The following is a 23919-nucleotide window of genomic DNA, read 5'->3' on the forward strand; positions in this document are numbered from 1 at the left end:
TATTAGAAAGACATGACTCCCGTCGTGATTAATTTGAATATTAAAAGGACTAGGCAAGAGCGCTCTGAATCTATAGACCATTATAAAATTCCTGATCTATAGATTCAGAGCACTCTTGCTTAGTCCGGATGATGGCCTCTGAATAAAGAAGGTCGAAACGTTGTCGGCAACAAGACTTATGTAGACTCCTTTTATTGTTGAAATCAACAACGACCGGAGTCCTATCTCTTTTTAACAGCGATGCATTGTTTTCTACTCCTTTAATCACACATCATTGCCCCTTCCCTTCATTGAAAAGCAGGAGCACTTTTTGTTTTTGATTCAAATACATATAATTCAAGGATATTATGTGCTATAAATGTATTTGCCTTACAAATGTGTGTCTTTGACCCCGTGTATACTATTGGCCTAAACTTAGATTTGCACATGCAATTTGAGTTTCCCAGACGGTGAAACTCAATTTGGACTCAGACTTGCTAAAACTTAGCGTCAATGAAAATAATTGGAAAACTTTAAAAAATCGTCCCTAGGTCCTCCCACTTATAACAGAGGGACTGTGTAAGGATAGAAAGTGCTTCTAGGTGGAGAAGTGTATATCGATCGGTCTATTTTTATACAAATAAATGATGCAGATTAGGTGAAGCACAAGTAAGCCGAAGAGGGTAAGCCCAGGGGAGAGCGATAGTAGGAGAGTTGGCAGGAGGACTTTATATCAGGAGAGAAAGGCCCATCAGAGGAGAAAAAAGAATGGTGTTGGGAGTTCACATGGGGAAGTGCACGGGTCAAGTGGAGTGAAAAAAGATTGGTAGTTAGTAAAGAAAAGGCAAAAGGAGTGAATTGTGAAGGTAGACAAAGAATACATTTGAGACAAGAGGTGAAGAGGATGGGAAGAGTGAAGGAGGGACATTGGAAAAGCTTGAATGAGGAAATCTCTCAGGGAAGAGTAAACGTGTGAGGAACATTGGGTAAAAGGAGGGAGTCCCATCAACAGAGGGATGTTATTGTGTATAATACACCTGTTGAATAAAGACAGCAGGAAGTTAAAGTTGCTCATGCACAAATAGTAAAATGATGTTGAGAGGCTCCCAGTGGAGTTCTCAGTTTCGTGATACCAGTTGTGAATAAAGACAATAATTAACTGGTGTTTTTTCAGAAACTTTAAGAGTCAATGTGGCCCACACTAGAGCGATGGAAGTTAATCGCTCCAGAAGATGCAGCCTCCCAAACATCACCAAATAAGTCTGTAATCGTTGGATGGTGCAGCATCTGAAAAAGACAAAAATTATTAAAAGTACCTAGGGTCCAACATGAAGCACTGGTAGTTCAACCCACTGGAAGAAACAGCATCTCAATGCACGAGTCATATATGTATCAAGATGTGTAATCAGTGGACGGGGCGGTTTCCAAACACTATGATTTAGGCACAGTTACCAGAGACTAAATAAGTGTGGGACCACCCAACACAGAGGACTAGTGTACAAGGTTACAGGCTTAAAGGTCTACCAATGGGTTAGGTCAGAAGCTAAGGTAGACCGAGTTTTCCACAGCCACTGGCAAAAGACTTTGTTTCAATATGTTTCAAATTACTTTACACAACAGATTCATTTTTTAATTTCTTTCCATCTAAAACATGGACTTCCCTGTCCCCCCCCCCTTTATTAGTTTCTTCATTTATGAAAGATCTCCGTGTTGCCAACCTCTTCTGTGGTCCTGCAGGTGGTCAGCATGGCTGAAACTAATATTTGTAATGGCCTAAAACAGGTCTAGGTATGGGACCTCAACCTCCTGCAAAGTGCTTCTCCTCTCTCTGTGCTGCATAGATGATCTTCTCCAGGCAAGAACATACAGTAACTTTGCATACCAATCCTTCATAAGTGGAATCAGCTGGATTCCCGTCTTACAAGGATGCTCTGCTTAGCTGAAAGTAAGAACAAGTTGACAAGTGGGCCATCCTCTTCTACTCCCCATTATGTCTGGTATCCAACCTAACATTACACAAGCGGGGTTTGAGTAACCTGAATGCTTGTGATAGTACTACTAAAAGGTGACACCGAATCAAATTATACCAGTTACATGGGATCATTCCATAGAATGTGTTTTATGTAAGCTATCTGCTCCATTTCGTCCATAGAGTGTTTCAGGTTTTAGTGATAGTGTGCAGAGGTTGGGGTCCCGTGCCAGGCATGTGAGATCTTGCTGGCCGCGTTCAAGCCTTGGATGGGTGTAAATCTTCTATGTGTGCCAATATATAGTTTATCCATCACTCCTCTGAAGAAAATTGTGCTCAATTCATTCAAGTTGTGAATTCACTTTCAGTCTAATCTCACTCTCCAGAAATAAGTTTTACATTCTAGGGATCAGGTGTGCCTCAGCTGTAACATTCTGAAGGATTTTTTCAAAGAGGGTTAGTGGGCAATTCACTGGCTCACTGAAGGTCTGTTATATCACAAAACCTAACTTGTGTGAAGATGTGCATTTATAGCCATGCATATCCAAACCCAGATATCCCCCGGAAGGTACAGTTTGAAAAACATCAATGATACTCCATTTATTGGATTCAGACCATTCGAAGATGATTCAGAGGGAGACAAATAGTATGCGGTAACTTGGGTACATCAAGCCCTTTTTAGGTCGAAGCCTGCGTTGCAGCGCATGCGCTGTCGCAGGCGAGAGTTCTTGTTAGCAAGAAGGGGCATGAACCTTCCCCTTCTTCCATTGGCCGGCCTCGCCAAACGGAGGCCTGCCATTGGACAAAGACCATGTTCGGATGATTTGTCCGGCTGTGATCCCGCCTCTCGAGGACTGGGTGACGTGACTTACGGTGTCGCAAGCATATTTTCTAAAATATCGCCATGGCAACCATGAGTCAGGTCACCAGTCCGGGAGGGGCGGGATTCATTATCGTGTTTCCGGCTATTTTTTTTTTTTTTGCATTTTGGCGCGTTCCTCGGCGGTGTGGGAGGTAGGGGAGAGGCGGTGCTGGTTATATATGAGAATCAAAATCTAATAAAAAGGCAAGAAGCAGCAATATGTACAATCAAAGTGCATATTAATCAACTTCACATTTGAAATCCCAGAATATACATTTGCACTAGCCTTTTAAATTAGAAAGAACTAGCGAGCGAGAAATTCCGCACCTTAGGAAACACGAGAAAACAGAGCAAACGGGGAGTGTTTTAACTAGGCCAACAATGCATCACACACACTTACGGGGACAGGAGGGTTGGATAGGGGGGTGTTTCCTTTCTAGCCTCTCGGTTGAGTTTCAGGAGTTTGGGCCCAGTCAATCTTCGAGTGTGTCAGCCATCGCTAGGCCCCAGCCAGGCAGCTGTGACTGGTTGGGTGTTATTTACTTTAATTCAAAGTGCGGTGCCCGCTTCACGGACACCGCGCTCTGTTTTTTAAATTTATTTACACAAGGACACATTCATATGCTCCGAAACTAGGACTGCAGGGCACAGGGTCGTCAGACATAAGAGAGTCAGGAGCAACTTATCATGCCATACGGAGGATTTCCGCTGCTCCTGCACCCGCTCACACCCTATGCACAGTGCTCCAACGTTAACACTATACTCAGCACCAAGCACGAGAGGAGTGAGAAAACGTTAGGAGCTTGCTGGTTTGAATCCGCCGATACCTTAGATCTAGGCGCCCCTCTGGGTAAAAGACGCTCACTCAATTTGTGGAGCTAAGATAACACAACATATCACACTATACAGAACACTGCACTCCTGGCACATTCCGGTCGCTTTCCTGATGCAATCTAATACGCTTTGCTTGCTTGGCTGGTCTGGACGCAATCCACTCGCCAGACCTGCTACTTGCTTAATACTTGCCTGCAAACTGGCATTCTTGCCTCAATGCCCTGCAGCCCCAGCAGTCAGGCAGCAGGACCAGTAGGATCAGCAGGGCGGACTCAACAGTGTGAGTGAGTATGAACAAACACAGCCGGAAGAAGAGGTGGCAGAGGCAACAACAGACAGCAAACGGGACGTAAAAAACGCAGACCTCAGGTGCGTCACTTGGGTGCATCAAAGAGAAGTAAGTCTCTGTGGCACAGGGTGTGGAAGCGGCCAAAATAGTGTCCACTGCGGCTTGTTTTTTTCTTCCACTTTGTTAATCTCAGACACCAGCGCAGGTGAGTCCAGTTTATAACAACAACCAAGGTGAGAGCTTTAATTGTGTCACTAATACTAATGGATGGATGCTGGCTCAAGATGAGACTAATAAAATGGGTCTACAAATGAAGCGTGCCTGCAAAAGTGTGTCAGCTTGATTTTATGTTATTTTCTCACAAAGAAGGAAGTAGGCTTCTGTGATTTTTCTGTGTTATCTTAGGGTATCTCGCGGGCATGCTGTGAATGGCTGCTTCTTCTCTCAGTACATGCTTTCTTGCCCTGTTAATGTCTTTCTGTCCCTGCTCGTGTGGTTTTCAGTGTTCACCCACTGTTCCACCAACAGTGTGCCCTTGTGGTGCTCCCAGCTCTCTCGAACGCTGTTCCGGTTCTCCAGTGCGTCTGAACTAGGCCTTGCGATGGTAGTTCATGGTGTCCGGTCCTGGCCAAAGACTAGTGGGGTGATTTGTCTGCTGTGAGTGCTGGGGCCGTCTTTGGTCGGATGTGCAAAGAACAAGCATTAGTTCGGGGAGGATTTGAAATGCTGGATGGACTCTGGGTGTTGTGCAAATCAAAAGCTATAAACAAAGCTCCCCAGCTGTACAATAAAAGTCATTTTATTTCTAACTAATTTTTATGACAACAGAGAAGATAAACTAAAACCGTACACATGCTAAAGCGCCACATTACCTTGAATACCTGAATAATGTCTCACATCCTAAGCAGGAGCCTAAGAGGGTCTCTAAGGTGAGAGAGAAGGGTTTGGAGGAAAGCTTCTCAGCGTTAGCAATGTTCCGAAATGGAGATAGCTGTATTTATCTTGTAAATGCTTCCTTCACCTGCCCCACCTTCAGAGCACTGAGTACCGGGAGTGCCCTGCCACACCTGCCCCATAGGTGTGTAGTGTACAAGCTAACAGCAGCATCTTTGTACCAAATTGCGGCATTTTACATGGGTATGTGGATGGGTTTGCAAAATTACATAAACTCACATATTAGATTCTTGTAAAAACTTCACAGTTTCATTAATTTTTCAAACTTTATCAGCAGGAAGGGTAAAAACAAAAATAGCTTTGTAAAACTACCACAGGCGTAATTGTTTAAAACAAATGCTAATAATGTATTTCGCATAAAAGCTAAAGTTTTGCACAATCCTACATTTAGATATCCCTTTTTATGACGGGCTGATGAGCTTGGCGGGGTTAGCAGGGGGTAAAAGACATTATTTACAATGCCAATAACTCTAAATTAAGCGAATGCAAGACCTATTGCATTTCCAATGCTTGTTTAACTTGTCTATAGCCAATTCTGACCGCTACTCCCACTTTCTTTACTTCTACAATGAAGTCTGCACTGATCCATTGAAGTAGTTTTATCAGTAGTTATGGCAGGGTGGAACTTTTAGTTATTTTCTATGTTTTCTGAGAATTCTTCCGCCACTAACATTTGGGGACATCTTAGAAACACCCAGCTCTAAGATTTTAAAGAGGGACATGATAATTCAACTGGAGGATCAGACATGGTGCCTCTGTGACGGTCAAAAGGATGGAAGAAGGTGCTGTAAAAGGTTCCCATATCAACTGAGTGGGTGAGGCCTCTAAATAGAAGTACAAGAGAAGTCTGTAAGATACAATATTAAATAGATGGGTATGTGCCAAAGAGAGTGGGGAGGCATTGTGAACTGTGCTCTGCAATGTATTGTGGAGTTGTCAAACTGAATATAGGAGTGAACTGAATTCAATTCTGGATCTCCTCTTGAGAAGAGAGACAAAAGGTTGTAAAATGTGGTTTGGGTTGTGAATGAAGTAAGGCCTTCTGCGGAACGTGGTTATAAGCTGTAAAAGACCACTGAAAAAGCTATATTTCATGTGCTATATAGACACAGACCATGAAGCAGTTTATGCATGTTAGATTAAAATCAAGAGGATATTACAATCATCTCAGAGACCTTTACTGGGAAATTTCATTCTAATAAAATAAAAATAAAATAAATAGTGATTGTTGAATGTCTAAGTGGTACAACAGAGGTACAATGTTGCAATATGTTTGCACGGAGACAAATCAATTATCTATATACATATATATACATACATACATATATACATACACATATATATATATATATATATATATATATATATATATATATATATATATATATTCGAGCTCCGCAGGCTGAAAACCGGCAATAAATCAGCACTCACAGCAGTCTAAACCAAATACGGTTTATTTGCGCACAAATCCAAAATATGTTTGCACGGAGACAAATCAATTATCTATATACATACACAATATATATATATATATATATATATATATATATATATATATATATATATATATATATATATATATATATATATATATATATAACCTCGCAACTTGCCTCGTCGCAGGGGGAGCACTCAGGAGCTGGTGCCATCGCCGGGATCAAGGCAGTATCCCGTTTCAATATCCACACGCAAATTCGAAATTGATGGCACTCCACTCGGGGATTTTTAACAGAGTTTTATTTCAAAACTGATCGCCTACGCGTTTCGAACGTAGCGTTCTTGATCACGGCAAAGAGTAACTGTTGCGTCCAGCCACTAGCAGAGATTACCTACTTGCTGCAATCACGTCAGAAAATATCTGTAGATCTAGAGTCCTCTGATGTTTGTAACACGGCCAAAAGTATCACATGGTGAACTTGCTGACTTTTTGGTGCAGCACACAGTTGCCAAGAATGTTACTACTGAGCTCCACCCCTGTTGTCTCTTAAAAACGAACATTTATTTCAAGACATGTATTACTCTCCTATCAAAATAGGAAAACATTTGAAACTTCCATAGATTAATAATAATGAAGGAGATTTGAGAAAGGGCTCATAGACACTATCCATCATTGACGGTAGATACTTGCTGGTTACTTTGAATTTCTGAGAATTCTAGTATTTCGTGCCACGTCATCTTTAAGCAAGCATCAAGATAAACAACAGCAATGAAAAAATTACACACAGACACCGTAACTACTTTTAGGTAGTATATGCTAACTAGAAATCGAATCCCATGTAATTAATAAAGCAGCGCAATTCTCTCTTTTACAGAACCTCAAGACACTAAAAATGTAAGCTCAATGTACATACAGTAATTACAAACTTTCATTTGTTACTATGCTAGAGATTATGTTTGGCTGCCTTCTTGGTTATTAGACTACTTTGATGAAGTTGTTTTAAAATGTTCCCCCCCCCCCCCCAATACTTACGCTTATTTTGGATGGTTTGTGTCCTATTAATCTTAAAATTCTTTATTTGCTAACGAGAGCAGTCATATTTAAAACTTTATTTTCCTGATTAAAAACCAGTTCCAAGTAACATACTACACCACCAGTGTTAACCAACATTAATGTGATAATGAATATGTAGTTGCGGTATGCAACTTCCAGATCATACCTATTCTACACTACCTACTAGAATTTCAATTGTAAAGAGCTTCTTGGAATCTTTAATACAATCTTATGATCCATGCTTCGTGCCGGGGTGCCACCAATAAGTTCTCACAAGCTGGCTACTAATAAATTACGTTTTATTTGCAGTGTGCAACCTGTGAAATGAATCTGCCTCTGCCACTGAAAACTGCTGCAATAGCTTTGTTTTTGTGCCGCCTTCTTAAAAGTATCTTTAAGTATTTCTACTTTACACAGCAGAAACTATTCTCATTGCACACACACTGACGACTTGTAAATATTCTCAGCTTCCTCAGTGACACAAATACCACGGCTGAGGCTCAGTCTACTTTTGGCTTGGGGCCCGGTGTACCACAAGACCGGTTGCAATAAATTAGTTCAACCTTTGGGACCTGTCTCAGCCTTTGCGATATAATCCAAGTATTAATAGCTCACATTGCAAAATCTCCAAACGCTGGGGATTACCAAATAATCTGCATAAGGAATATCAATTATGTGGATTGCTATTTGCAATCCCCCTGTGATTGGCCACAAAGGCAGAGAAAGTAGCCTGCAAGCAACAGCAGACCATCATTTCTGTGTTGTCATTCCCAAATGGGAAACTTTATTTTATTTTTAGTTTGAAGCAGCAGGTGTTCTTTAACCCCTTGCGTGCTGATGACAGAACGGTTCCGTCATCAGCATCGGTTGAGCTGTGCTGATGACGGAACCATTCCGTCATGACTCGGCCCGCGCAAGGCGGAGTCAGCACAGGCGGAAAATACGCCCCGCACGCAAGGGGTTAAAGGAACCAGTGCTTTCGCCGTACCACCATGAAGTTGCCTGTAAACTTCACAAAGGGAGAGGTGCCCTACTACCACACAACCTTTCCCTTTGCAAATCAGTTTGAGATGTTGGTAACTGATCAATGGTTTGAGACCACCACAATTGCAGTTGCAAACCACTGACATGCAAGTGCGAGTCACAATTAGGGGGGGATGCCTCTGTTACATACCTTTCTAATTGCAATTTCTGGAAGATCACAAAACCCATTTTGCAGGTCGGGAAGGCTTTTCGGACTCAAAATAGGTTTAGTACAATGAACATAATATTTTTACGTTCCAACCCCAGCGGATTGGCGAATTACAGGGTTTGTGGGCACAGCAGTGATTAGCACATTGGGCTATTCTTTTTCTGCTATTAGTACATTCAATTTTAACTTAAATATTAGTACACAATCTGTTAGTATTTGTTGCTTATGAGACTCTTACATATTGAAACTCTCCTGTTGCAAGTAGACAGTGTGCAGTTTAATAAATATCAGGCCCTGTTCATGGCAAAAGCAGAAATCCATCCTACCTGGTCAATGAGAATACAAACAAACACTCTTAGATGGGACATGAAACACCAACATCCTAGTCAAGAGTAACAAGCATTACCAAATCTGAACTCCAAGATTCTGAAACCTTTCCTGTACTGCAGTTATTTTTATATGTGTGCTTAGGCTTCATCTTTAAATGAACTGTCAGCTTTACTCTTACCCTACAGTCTCAAGTCCACAATGGAACCCTCTATTGGATATGTCAAAATATTCTCTGGGAGATAACCGCATGACAGGTTTTCTGCTTATGAAAGCATCATAGAGGTTTCTGAAGCATCTTATGACCCCCCCCCCCCCATGACACCATCTGATGTATGCAATGACCCCTAAATATGCAACACTGTCCCTATGAGATTATTAAGAGAAATCCTACTAAATGTGTTTGATAAAGAGTAACCCCATCTACACAAAAACATGGTTCTAAGTCATGCATACTAATTACACTTGACCTATGCATAAAATCAATTACAAGATGCTAGAATAGCAAATAAACTTACCTCCGAGAGTAACAATGCCTCTTTTCTGTGGCTGAAATCTTAGGTATTTGTTACAGAAGTCTGCAGATTCAAGTGCCAAAAATAAAACGTTTCCCATAAAATACCCAGCTGTTTGACCCACTGAATTGCATGTTGACGCATAGCCAACGTTTTCTCTGGACAACATGGTTAGCGCCCAGCCATCTACTGCTATGTCTTGAGTAGCAGCCAAAAACTCAAAAAGAAAAAACGTTGCTGTCAACAGAACAATATCTGGAACATGATGGTCTCCGAGTAGAGCATCCATTCGAGTTGATAAATACATCATGAAAAGTCCCAACAAATATTGTGTTGGTACAAGCCAAGATTTCCTGCGCCCAAATCTTTTGATATATACAGCATCCACCAATGGGGCCCAGAGAAGCTTGAGGCTAAAAGGCCAGAACACAAAACTGAAGAAAGCCTGGTCTGTGTAGCTAACATTCTTGGTCTGCAAGATCAATGGAATACTTCCAGCTAAACCCAACGGGATCCCCTGAAGGACATAAAGAAACAGTAACAGCAGGATATTTCCCAGTTCTCCTCTGAAACCTGTGCAGGGTCTAGAAATAACTGAAGCATCACAGTCTGGCAGCAAAGCTTCTCGATCTTCCACAGTGAAGGCACTACTGCAATTTATATTATTGGTGATCAATTCTGGATGCTGGTAATGCTGCCGTCGCTGTCTGCCGTCCTGGGTTAGAGCAGGAGTCATTTCTGCTGGCTATGTTGCTCTTTGATGCAGAAAACTTACATCTGGAAAAAAGTAAAAGGCTTTGCTAAATTTCTATTGTGAGCAAGGTTTTAAACAAAAATTCTGAATTTAAAAAATTTTGATTTTACACTTTAAAAAGTACTCAATTCACATAAGGATGTGTCAAACCTTGGCAATGGGATTGGACTGGTAAATAAATAAAAGAACTTACATTTTCCAAAATCACATAACACATTTTCCACTCATCACTGAAGTTGAAACAAGCAATACTATTAATTTGCCGTTCATGAAAAGAGATCAAATATATATCCCTATATATAAAATCTTAGTGCTAGTTCACTCCTGAAAACGTTTAGAGCAACTGTGTTCATTTTACTAATGTAATCCTATTGTAAAACCACATCTTGGATGGCTGGAAAATACACACTACTAGGCAATAAGATAAGGAGTGACTAATGTGGGTTTTGAAAACTGCATCCAGGTGAACGTCAACAGTGCTAAAATATAAAAACAACAGTTGATGGACAGAATGCTGAACAATGTCATACATTCACCTCAGTACAGAGATCTGGGCCTAAATCCATTGTTTTTTTGCTCACCATGCCATTCCAGTTTGATCCCAGCCATATGCAAATCAGTCTTGACCCTGTGCCCACTTTTGAAAACTGAATCCAGGTGAATGCCAACAGTGATAAAATAGCCACCTCAAATAAATTATACTGTAAATTGATAACACTAAAAATAAACATGATTAGAGTATCAACCTTCATCGACAAACATCATTTATAATTCAAATTATAAAAATGTTCGTTAGAAAGAGATCCATGTTAATTTTCGTGTAAAAACCTTTTTTTTCTAAAATGGATGTTAAATTCCACATAGACAATGTGCTAATATATTATTCTACTATAGTGTCACAGTGCTGGACTCATTTGAGGTAATAATGATGCAAGAACTTTACGAAAGTAAGACCTTGCCTAAGTGCTGACAAATAACACTCTTCTCCTTTTTTTGGACATTGCTAAGAAATGAGCGACACAAAAGTTCTTCACATCTTGGTACACACCTACTACCAAAAAGGTCTATGTAATCTCCTTCGGGTCTCAGGGTTTTCTTGACAAAGGTTTCTGTCTCTTACATTGAATCCAAGTTTGAGCACAGCCTACAAAACGAGACTATAGAAGTTATCTGCCATAGATTTTAAGAGACATGTCCTTTGTTAACAAATATTGAGAAAATGGGAATTTAGACAGAATTTCACAAATGACAAAGATCATAATTTAAGTTAAAGAAGGATGAATAGATTTAATAAAAGGTGACATTGACAACTGCTTTATGTGCGTATTACTTTTATGTCTGCCATATGTGAACTGAATTTCTTAAATTTATTCTCAATTTAACAATTTTGCTAGGGTTTTCTGCGATTAAAATGAAATAATCTACAAAAACAAGCCTTGGAATAGAAAAATGAAAAAGGATTACACTAACTGCACATCACATATGTAAACATTGTTGCAGACCTTTAAAAAAAGTAAGTACAATTTAAACAAACATTGGCATAGCCAATAGGTCTCGCCTTTGGGACCTTAGAAGTGTTTAGCCATGCAACAGTTGATGTTGTTGCACCAAGGATATTGTGCTGCATTACTAAATACTTATAAGGTCCCAAAAGCAAGACCTATTGGCTATGGAATTTGAAATTATATTTAGGAATATGATGACTGTAGTTGACCTATGAATGATTTTCTCTGGTCCAAGATTTCTGTACTCTTTGTGGATGCACACTTGGCAGAACATGACAGCAACCTACTCTAGTAACCAAAATGCTGTTTTATGTACTTTAGTATGTTTTTTTCATTATCTTTTATTCTTTTTGTTTTTTAACTACTTCTGGTAATTCCAACACAGTAAAAGGTAGAGTGACATCAGTTCATAGTAATGATCTGGGGTCAAAGGTCATTTGATGTCATCTAAGGGGCATATGGTGTAACTTGTCCTACCCTTAGCATTTTGGTGAATTAAGATCCATGTCTCTTGGCAGGTTTGAGGGCGTCTACCCTGTGAAAAAGAGTGGGTAGACAGCGTCTACCAGCATGTACCCTCAAGTTGTGCCCTGGATCGGCGGTCTGCACAGCATGAACAAACGCAGGATAGACAAGCTGGAACAAGGAAAGACATGGATAAAGAAGCAAAACAAATGAGAAAGTCTATAAAGTCAACCAGTGGTAGGTACTTGTCAGGCTGCAAATCCCTTCTTGATAAGCTCACAATAGGCTCGACCCAAATCAACCAAAAGCAACATTAAGTACCATTCACTGCTCAGAAAAAATGTCCTTACAAGGAGAACGTTCATTTACTACAAACTAATGTACGACACAGCAAATATTTTCGTATTTCAGTGTAAAGTGGACTTAAACAACGGGAGAGCCAAGTGCGTACAAGGAATGTATGAGGATACTACGCAATCATGTTGATCGCATTAGGTTACAAAGCAGGCTTTACAACGCAAGTCGTTTCAACGACTTGCGCTGGACTTCGGGATAGTACGATTTGCTATTCCAACACCAGTCTACTTACAGTAGGGAAGGTGTTGGAATAGTAAATCGTACTATTCCTTAGCTTACAGCGCCATCCAGTGCAAGTCGTTGAAAAACTTTCGTTATAAAGCCAGAGTTGTAAACCTAGAGCGGTGAAACGCCCGCATAGTAAAGGTAGTCTCCTGCCTACAAGCAACCCTTTGTGTAGAAGCAGCATGGCTAACTCACTCCAAATAGTTTTTTTTAGTTTGAGAAGCAGAGGTGCCTCTCGCCCACATTCCTGACAATAGGTCTGAGACACTAAGGTGATTGGTGAATATAATATTTAATGATTTGGATTTGGTGTGCAGTGCTCTCTTTTTGCAGTTTTTATAGTGCAACGCTGCAAAGTCTAACCTCGGATTGGTTTGTTACATGGCTGTATTTTTTCATGTACAACATGATATATGTTGAGGCCACGTGTCCGACAGTAGTCCATGCATTCAAATATTATTCTGAGCCCACGGATAAACACAATAAGGAAGGGTGGGTCGCAGAAAGAATGTCCATTATCAGAACATTGACACTGGATGAGATAAACACAGATCAACAATAAGTGCCAGAGTGTAACACATCCCCCTGCAGGCCCTGCAGAGCAGGATCCCTAACAACGCAGCGGGCCTTCGTTGAACACAAGGCCAATATTGTGAAACATGGGACACTAAGCGCTCCTCACCACATTCAGGGGAGGGGGTCATCAATATGCAAATATGCGTTACGTGCATGCTACCACTGTCCCTAAACTATATGGGCGCGCCACTGACACATGAGTGAATACAGGGATACCACTGGTAATTACAGAAAGCTGAAGCTTTGTCTGCGATTGTAAAGAAAGTTTTAAGCAGGCTAATTGGAGTTGCAATAAAAGTTATAGCCACACCCCTCTCACAGGACCTCAAAGACAACTTCGGTGCACAGCTTAATGCAAACCTATTACACTGATTTTATCACTCGAAAACTCACCAGTAATTCCAATACTCACTAGTAAAACGCCTCAGTTGCCAGGAGCAGTTAACAGGTTTGGGTCCCATCCGCTTCTCCCTGCAATGTAACCCAGTAAGCACGTACAATATCACACTCACATACATCCGTCAATTAAAAAAAATATATAAGAGCGCAAAACACTTTTGCGCACAAAAAATATAGAAACAAAAAAAAACGTGGGTGAAGCGTGGGGAACAATGGAGAGTAGGAGTTGGCATAGGGGCATAGGGAAATAGCAACATGGTGGGAGAAGGAAAACGAGAGAAATAGCACCATGAGGTCTGGGGAGGAAAGTACACAGGACTAGTTAGGAGCCTAGAAAGAGAGGGCAAGCAGAGAGCATGGATGGATGTGGAGAAAAACACAAGAGATAGAGCAAGCCCTGGAGTGGTGTGTGCATATGCGCGCAGTCTGCACTTTTCAAGCACTGCATTTGTGCTTGTGGCATGCCGCTGCTCGCTCCCGCAAGGTGGATGCCGCCACAAGCACAGGTGCAGTGCATGAAAAGTGAAGACCGATGGCCAGAGGCCCTCCTAGAGCAGCGCATGCGAGCTGCTTAGGCGAGACCTAAAAAGGACTCCTTTTTGTGCATTTAAATGGATTTAAAATTTCTCAAGTGAAAACTGCTCCCTGTTAGGGACAAGTCGAAGACTATCCTAAAAATGCAGCTGCATGTTGTTAATGTGTGCAGAAAGGTTTTCTTAATAAATGAGTATAATCAATAGTATTTCATGGCCATTTTTAACCTGCTAAATAATTGCAGTTGAATAACTAGGTCTGCAGGGTACACTGGACAGATGGCAACAATAACTAGCCTTGGCATAGCCAATAAGTCTCGCCTTTGGGACCTTACAAGTGTTTTGCCAGACCTATTGGCTTTGCCAATATGTTTAAGATATGTTGTAAGAGCAGTGTCCCAAGAGATGCATCACTGTTTCTTTCAGAACGTGTATTCCCGCCCCCATCCCCGAGCCTCCTACGGATAAAACGATGTCTGCACAATCTAAACCTGACATTTTATTTTTAGGAAATGCAAAACTACCAATGGAGGAACTGGCTGTTATTGTCAACTGCAAAGCCAGTTTTCTAAATGAGAACCAGCTTGGGCTAACAATGAATAGAGTGCTTAGAAGGGGGTCTATCCCCGCAGCCAGTACTGCACAAAAAATGCTGCAGATTACTGGATTGTTCACGACACACACCCTTGCAGTCCACACAGAGAGATGTCCAAGAAAACAGACCTCACTCTTAATTTCAACACCAGCTTGCCCACTGAACCAATGTATGTGACCCTGAGCAAATACCTTTATCCTGTTTGACTCATAAAAGACGAACGCTCTAAGAGTCCAGAGATGCACTACACATGAATAAACCATTCATCCATACAGGACTCGTATTTCACCACACAGAAGAAAAGTGTGCCATGCACAAATAAGCACTTGGATATGGTTTATGTAAATACGAAGCATCTTCATTCGGGACATACTACAAATATAACAGTGTATAAGTGATGTAGACCTAATCCCCTCTGCAAGTCATAACACAATGTGTCTGTGTGGGGAGGGTGGAAAAACCATGATAGATTTAAACACACCACAAATCCGTGCCCTTTTGTGGATAGAATGGTATTATCCCAAGCAGTTTGTGCACGCAGGGAATGGAATCCTCAGTGGACAATGGACAAGTGTAGGGAAGAGGGTCCGGGCTGTAAGCTTTGACACTCCCCGCCTCTTTTGTACGGTGGCCGCACCGGGTTTCCATGGCAATGGACAGCCACAAAGAAAGGTTAGGAGGAGAGACTGGCGCAGGTAGACGGATAAAAGAGCGCGAGGGACACAAGAGAGAAGAGGGGAAGCAAATACTGAAAAGAGTGGGACACTAGTAGGGAAAGGGACTGAGAAAAGAGAAAGATGTAGTGGATGGAAAGAGTTTGAAAAGGGACAAGAGACACGGGTGGGAGAAGGAGACTAACCAATGAAGGAACAGGGAGTGGAACGCAAGACACCCACAACAGAGACCTTAGGGAAGATAGTGGTCAAGATGGAGACCATCAAGAGAGGGTGAGGAGAGATGGACATACTGAGTAGTGGGCGTCAGGAGAGAGACAGGTAGAAGAGGACCGGCCGAATAGGGAGAAGCTGGAAGGAGGTGCCTATAGGAGAGAGACAGGCTCACGAAGGGCAAGGGGCATCTATGGTAAGAGGCAGGGGAGAGGGAGACAACCTGACTAGCGGGTTTGAGATTTGAGAGAAGAGAAAGGTTGTGAAGGGGGTTGGTCAGAGATGGCAACAGGTTAGAGATGTACTGAGAAGCACAGACCACAGGAGATTTTGAGGGGAGAGGTTGGCTTACTAAGGACTAAAGATAGGAGAGACAGAGAGGTGAGCGAGGTAGAGTAGTCAGAGGATGAACAAAGATGGACATGAAGAGAAGGGCTTACTGGCAAGAACGTTGCAGAGAGTTTAGAGAAGGGACAGAAGAGACTTGCGGAGTGGGGTAAAACTGAAAAGAAAGTTGCAGAGATGTTATCAGGAGAGAGGCATGGTTATTCGACCCAGACCAGCAACAGATGCTGGTAAGAGAAAAACAAGTGTTGCCACACGCAAGCAGCATCGCGATCGGCGGTCTTCACTTTTGAAGCACTGCATTCGTGCTTGTGGCGGCATCCACCTTGCGGGAGAGAGCAGCGGCCATATGTTTGTCATTAACGTGGCCGTGCCGCTGCTCGCTCCCACAAGGTGGATTACGCCACAAGCACAAGTGCAGTGTTTCAAAACTGAAGACTGATGGCTAAAGGCCCTCCGAGAGCGGCGCATGCGAGCTGCCTAGGCGAGTCCTAATAAACATCTAATGTGATCATATAAAATACAAAAGACCAACCTTCAGCTGACCAACATGCACTGGGAACAAAAAGCTTACAGAGACAAAAAAGGCAGGAAACTATACTTGTAGAACACACTTTATTCCAGAGATGTGAGCATGCCCGCCAAGAAAGACTCCACTCAGAGAAATGCTGTCATTATGTCTGAAGTGGCTAATTAAGCTTTTTAAACAGAAAAATATTAGTCATGTGGGCAGACCATCTAAATGGCCCATGGCATACAATCAGCTCAGAGTTGATCAACAAGTTTCACAGAATCATGCAGTTGGTTAGGAAATCTGAACAGTCTTGGTACAGCCCTCTACTGTAAATTAGTTCACAGTCCTAAAGGTCCCAAGTCTGTATCTAGAATTCTCCTCAACACCATTTTTGTCTTATCTACAGAAAAGGAGTAATCAAGCACCGTTTTAGTCCTTTTAGCCAGATCTCAGTAGCTCAGCTGCTCCTGGCACCCACCTTTTGTGCAACAGCTTTCACACATCCCAATCTATAAAACATATGCCAAGATCACGACATTCAAATCCAAGCATAATGGGTGTCTACTTGTAAAACTGAAAGCTTTTGGATCTTAGAAGACAGCTCCCCAGAAAATCTAGTCCATCTTCGGCATACACATCTCCGCTCTGCCTTCCACACATGCATGTCAGTGTTGGTTCAAAATGCGTATGCGGCTCAATGTTAAAGGCTCAGGAAATGGGAAACTTAGTCTAATTGTCTCCTGGCCATGCAGAGTTGGCCCCTTCGGTCCTCTCTACAGGAATCCAAGTCAGCACCTAGGTCCAAGGGCTTTCAGTTGCACCCAGCAAAATACAAATCTCTCTGATGTGGTTCACCCCATCCTTTCAGAGTGAGATTAGGCTCGACTGTAGCAGTGCTCTGGTCTCGGTCGACAGCTTTCCTTACAACTGGGTCTTTGGTCTGACTTCTGTCCAACCACTGGGCACAAGAATCACAGGCACAGAAAAACGTCCCCAACTGTCCAGAAATTCCATGAACAGCCCGCTTCTGAAATGGGATTCTGTTGTTTATGATCATTCCTTTGTCCTGTCCCAGATGTGTCTTTGCTCCAAGCTGTCTGCACCTCCTACTCATCCTGGATATGTAAAAATCATCGTATGCCATACACAGTGGCAGAAGGAAACCTTAGGAGACCCCCTCTGCAAGGGAGGATGAAGATGCCGTGCTCAACATTCATATCCCCGTGCTGACAAGCTGAGGCCCTGCCTTATATGTACAGGAGACTGAGAGGGGTGTGGGGGGGCGGGGGGTGGCTGAACCGCAGAAGTGTCCGTTACACCCCTGGCCATACACATCACTTCCTCACCAGGACCAGCTGAGTCCTCCTTTAACTGTCTCCTGGTTTGACCTTTGTGCTAGGCGGACTTGTGTCCCTGGTGTCCAGCCCTGTGCTCCAGAACCGTAACCCCCCCACCCCACCCCCAACAGCACTCTCCTTGCACAGCGGCCAGGAGGCGGCCAGTCTTCCCTGTTCTGCTATCTGGCCGCCCCATTTCCCGAGGCGCTTGCTCGGCAGGGAGGATGAAGACTTGGTCGAGCTGGGGCTCCGCGAGTTCGTGACAGCGTGGGACAGAGTGGCTGCTGCTTGCTGAACAGCCTGGGATACGCAATATAATAATTTCACGAGTGACAGCAGCTAGTGTTCTAGACTACAATACTTCCATCTGACTAGTCACTGAAGCCTATGCTATTAGAAAGATGGGATACTGCGATCCTTGGTTTTCATCCATTGTGCCCTCTACTGGACCAGACATTAGATTGAGGCCCCCAAATTCCAGTGGCCCTTTCAATCTTCACCATAGCCTCATGGCTTTAGTCGTTGAATGATGCAACAGCTTCTTGAGGAAGGCATTCCGGACAAAACACGTGTAAAGCCATTCACACCAAGAGCTAAATCTATATTGAACCAAGATTTCATGAACCAATATCTTCTATTTTCAGTTATATGTATTCATGATTTGTAGACTGAACAGTAATAACTAATCAATCAAATGTTTACACTATTTAATCTAAGAAATTATCATTATCCAGGACACTGTATGTAAATAAAGCACTATGATGATTATTTTTCTACAACTTTACATATTATATTTAAAATAATGTATTAAAAAAATTAAACATTTTGTGATATAAAAATACTAGATGGCTTTTAAGTCATTAGATGAACTGTTGCTATTTTGTTGATCACATGTAAGTTGAATTATTGCACGCCTGCACTTTTATTTTATTCTTTTCTTGCTCAAGTTTGTTTCTAAATATCCTGGAAATCTTCAGCCATGGCCACAGGATGAAAATAAAAATGACTAAAGATCAGCACACTGCTGTGGAGAGAATTAGATGGTAATTGGAGCACCAGTACAACAACATTTTCATTTTTTTTGTAAGTTCTTAAATATGCCACCAATGTGCTATATATTCAAGAAGTTAAGTTATGGTTTTATATTGTGTTTGTGTAGAGCTCATATATTATGCAGAATTAACAAGTTTGCCAGAGATGGGTAAGCCTATAGTGCTTACTTCTCAAGCAGTGTACCAGCACTGGATGCCATGATGTAAGACAAAGAAGCTTTAAACTGCTTCATTTTGAAAAACAGATGGCTGCATTTAAAAGTGAAAATAAGTCTAGCAATAATATAGAAGTAAGGGGTCTCCTTGCTTTCATTATGTATCACCCCTTGACTGCAGGTTTTAATTCCTCACATGCAGAATCCAGTAGACGGGGTCCCCAGGGCCAGACACGGCCTGAGGAGGGGGCCCATGCACCCCCAACCCAAAAGAATAAACATGGGCGCCAATGAGGGGTTGAAAAGAAAAACGTTTGACCCCAGGCAGTGTTCCTCTGGGACTCCAACACTAGGCTGAGGGGATCAGGGTATGCCTACCCTGACCTCCTATGTATTTTTTTTACATTTCTTCTAGGACTCAAGACCTAGAAGAAACGTAATCCAATCTCATTAGCTGCCATCACCTCAACCAGACCATGTCCTGGTTGAGGTGATGGTTGCCAATCAGATTGAAATAGGTCAGCTCCGTGGATCCTCCGCAGTGCGATATATAAGAAAAATGAACTTTCATTTCTCCAAAACTACAGAAAGGCTTTACACCAAAACACAAAAAGCACTTTTTCTGGACCAAGATTTGGTGTAAATCTGTTCTGCGGATTGGGCTATAGCGGTATGTAAAGTTCCTATGGAAAAATTAACGAGGAAACGCATTTTGGGACCCCCTTTTTTTTCTTGGACCCCGCTTGACAGATCACCCCAAAACTTTACATGTGCAAATTAGTCAAAAAGTAGCACTTTTTGGAAAGTTTCATGGAAATTGAGCAAACGAGGCCAAAGCTATGAGAAACACAAAATAAGCATTTCCTATGCAAACACAATCCGAACTATAATTAATGTAATATATATATATATATATATATATATATATATATATATATATATATATATATATATGTGTGTGATCAAGCCTTCTTGGAGGCGAAACGCGTCATGGCGGCAGCGCTGGCAATCATGAAATAAATTCACTTATTTGAACCAGCAACTATTGGGTTCACTCCTCGTCATTTTGGATTTGAGCAGTGGCAGTCTGCAGCGTGGCGATTTTCCAAAATAGATCTATATATCTATATATATATATATATATATTCACTCGAATCTCCTGCACAGCACAGCAACGTGAAGGAATCACAAGCCACTCCAGCCGGGTAGGTTTTCAGATATTCTTTAATGGGCACAAAGAAGACGCGTTTCGAGCGCACAGGCTCTTGGTCACATGACCATTACAGACATATTGTTTCTTTAAATAGCATGTCACAACATAGAATCATAGAAGTGAAGAAAAGACTCAATGTTTACATCACATTGGGCTTTCTAATGTGCTTTAAAAAGGTTAAATTAAATCATGTGAATACATGTAAAGGAAATTGTTTAAATAAAGCACAGTTGTAATACATTTGTGTTTTGGGGCAAAACATTGTACAATTGTTAACTCATTTAGAACAAAATTAAGGGTATAGCACCCGATTCGTTTTTTAGCTAAGGTTCTTGTAGGAGGGTGGGGGAGAATGATATATTGATCGATTCATCAGATTTACAAAGGAACGACTGTTAATACAAGAACATAGCAGGGAGTATAACACTGGCTATGAGAAAATAAATATCGAATTGATCGAGCATAGAGTGACTATAGTTCAAAAATCCCGGGTATAGTACCCATAGTGAGAACAAATTAAGAGATAAAGTAAATTGTCACCATCAAACGTTCTTAACTAGAACAATGACGAAGAGCAGACCCAATATATTAGTGCAGAATTAAAGTGCTTTATTCATGCCCAGCCTGTCCGCCATAACGCATTTTGCTTCCCCTGAAGTTTGATCACATGACTTGTTGCGTTAGGCTAGAACCAGTATTTAAAGTGCAAGTGCAAATCAATCAGAGCTTGGCAGGCAAGAACATAGATGAAATACTGTCTTGTAGCAAATGATGACCTCATCTCTTTGAGATACACCGGGCCTCTACATAAATATTACATAATTATAAATAGAATATTTAAAATTCATACTCAAATCAATTTCTCATAAAAATCATATTTTTGATTCTTAAAAAACCAGAATTGATAAAAAAAATGTGTAAAAGAGTATTTGAAACAATACAGCCCTAAATAGTAAAAAATAGCTGCAAAATACATAAATACTGTTCACATATAGCTACTTATGCCAATAACAAAACATTGCCATGCCTAATAATACTGCCCAAGTGGGCCAAGGCAAAATTACAGTATCTCTCAACTCTGTTGAAAAGCCATTCCCATATGACTGGTCTTGAAGGATCAATATGTGACATATAGATCAAAAAAGTGCCGAAGTGCAAGTGCAAATATATATCAATTAAAAAAAACTGATTTACATAATCAAAAACACCACTCATTAAAATCCTAAATATGACCAAAGGCAAATTTTCTTAACATTATACAAATGTCATAGTTAGTCATACTGTTTATATCTGTACACAGTTACAAATGCCCCTAGATAACAAGCACTGGCGTTGCCAATAGGTCTCGCAGTAGGAAAGTTGGAGCTATTGGTTTTGTAAATGACAAAGCTCTTTATGTTTTTAAACTGAAAACAAAAATAAAAGGCATTGTTATTTGCAATTGTAATAGCTCCAACTTTCCTACTGCGAGACCTATTGGCAACGCCAGTGCTTGTTTAACTTGTTCACTGGGAGAAGGATGAGGTCCCAGCACTTGAGGCCACCACGCCGATGTCCAAACCGACGTCACCCTGTGCTCATGAAAAGACTATACTTACCCATCCAATCATGTGGTTTGTTTACTTGCCCTTGGTCTCGCTGGAATAGACAGGAATAAATAATACCAGCCGTGTAAATGCATGTTATTTTACTGCCTGGGGATCCATTTGTGTCAACCACCCAAATATTGACAGCTAGTCACGTTTTAAAGCTAGCCACAACAGAGGCCGGCGGGCCCAAAAATGTACATGGTAAGCCGAGCAGAGTCTGGCTTGACTCTAAGTGTCCTTTCACGAGTATTATTTATAAAGTGCATTTCTTTAACATGAGGCAGCTTTGGCATTAATAAGTCACATAATGGGCTCATTGAAAGGTAATTATTAAATGTGAAAACGGGGGATTGGAGAAACATAATGGCCTAAAATCACACAGTTTCGTAAAGCGGAAAGTGGCAAAGCAGAGATTCACCCTCAGGTTTTCTGGTTTCGACTTAATTGTTTGGGCACTCATTAACATGGGCTGTGTTTTGTTATTTGTCGGCACAAACGCTGCCCTTTTGCAGACGAAAGTTTTACATAATGATGGTAATGAAAACATAAATTATGTAAATCTTTTATATAACTGTTTTTATCCAGGGAAGGTAATCAACATAATACAGACATTCTAATCGTCTGTCCCGTGGCCTATTTTAATTCCAGTATATGCACGAAGGGCCCTGCTGCCCAGTGCGTGGCCAGAGTACTTCGAAGGTCGAAACACGTGGCCTCAATCGCCACGTGCAGAGATGCCACTGGTTCTCGGGGGCAACAGGAACTGACTTTTGGCCAGACTCCTGATGTCACGTATTTTCTTTCCACCACGGGCGGAGACAGGCTGCATTGTGGTTTCACAGTGATGAATGGGAAGAAACCCGCAGCTGCTGGAACCAGAACTTCCTGTTTCTATAAACAGAGCACGAATTAGGCAGATTTTTGCATCCAACAAGCTGGAGGCAAGAATCTCTGGGCTTCTCGTTTCCTAATACTCCCTTACATGCTGTGTTGGACTTTGTTTTGAGAGCACAAACGTAGCTGAAACCGTGAAATACGGATGGTGGTAACTTTACAAATAACCCTTTGCAAGAGTGTATTCCAGGCGCATCATTTGTCTCACCTGAACCGTCACATCCCGTTTTCCTTTGTAAAAGCGCTAACAGTGCGGCCTCAGAAATCTGTCAGCATGCAAGCAGTGCGAGGAAAGGCATGAGCCGGCTTGGAACGCGCACAGAATTGTTAGGACTTTGAGAAGCAATCTTGCATTTCTGATCAGAACAGCGAGTGCCACAGAACGCGCTCTAGGGCGCCGGAGCCCTCGGTCTTGACTTTAACTGCAGCTTTAGAGACTCACAGCTGATAATTAGCAGATGCAGACTGCATAAGTCGATGCAGTTACTTTGCACAGCTGGAGATGAAGTGATGCAGCCGCAGGCCCTTACGCAGGCAGAGTAAATGCTCCCGGCCTCCCAGTGTGTGTGGTAGTAACTGGGACACAATGGGCGTCCAACTCCCCTGAACCCCGGTGCCTCTGCACCCGTTGCTCTTTGGATAGCCGCGCTTCTGTGGTGGTGGCGATTCTAGACATCACAAACATTTGTTTCCTCTACACGACTTAATTTGAAAAGGAGTCCCTGAATACCCGCACACCCCTGGCACCTACTTTTTAAGCCACACACACTACTAACATTTGAAACGTGGAAAAATACCAATATGGGTGTCTAGCTGAAGAACTCACAGGCTCATAAAACCATTGCGCTGATTACCCATAGCCACACTCCCCCTCATGTATGCAACCATGGAATGGCAACCCTGGAAAACAAGACGGAGGGAAGGCAGAGAAGGGGAGGGGGGAGGAGAAATGAGACACGGTGTGAAGCAGCAGGGGCCTTTGAAGTGAAGCTAAGCTTCACTTCAAAGGTGTGGGAGGAGTGCTGCTACGGCCTGGGGGAAGCTGGCTGGGGAGGGGGAGGAGAAATGCAAGTAAGGCTGTGTTTGCGGGGAGAGAGAGGGGAGGTGCTGGA

General features: G+C 42.0%; 1 protein-coding gene across 1 annotated transcript in view; it reads right to left on the bottom strand.

Moving 5' to 3' along the window:
* The window catches only part of SLC33A1 (solute carrier family 33 member 1), a 235993-nt gene that overhangs the window by 176576 nt on the left and 35498 nt on the right, over window positions 1–23919 (bottom strand). The window contains exon 2 of the mRNA XM_086944123.1: window positions 9416–10189. Within this exon, the coding sequence (XP_086800249.1) occupies window positions 9416–10148 (733 nt within the window). The 5' untranslated portion in view covers window positions 10149–10189. The remainder of the gene's footprint in view (window positions 1–9415; window positions 10190–23919) is intronic.

This window comes from Lissotriton vulgaris, chromosome 11 (assembly GCF_964263255.1).
Source record: "Lissotriton vulgaris chromosome 11, aLisVul1.2, whole genome shotgun sequence".
NCBI classification, from domain to species: domain Eukaryota; kingdom Metazoa; phylum Chordata; class Amphibia; order Caudata; family Salamandridae; genus Lissotriton; species Lissotriton vulgaris.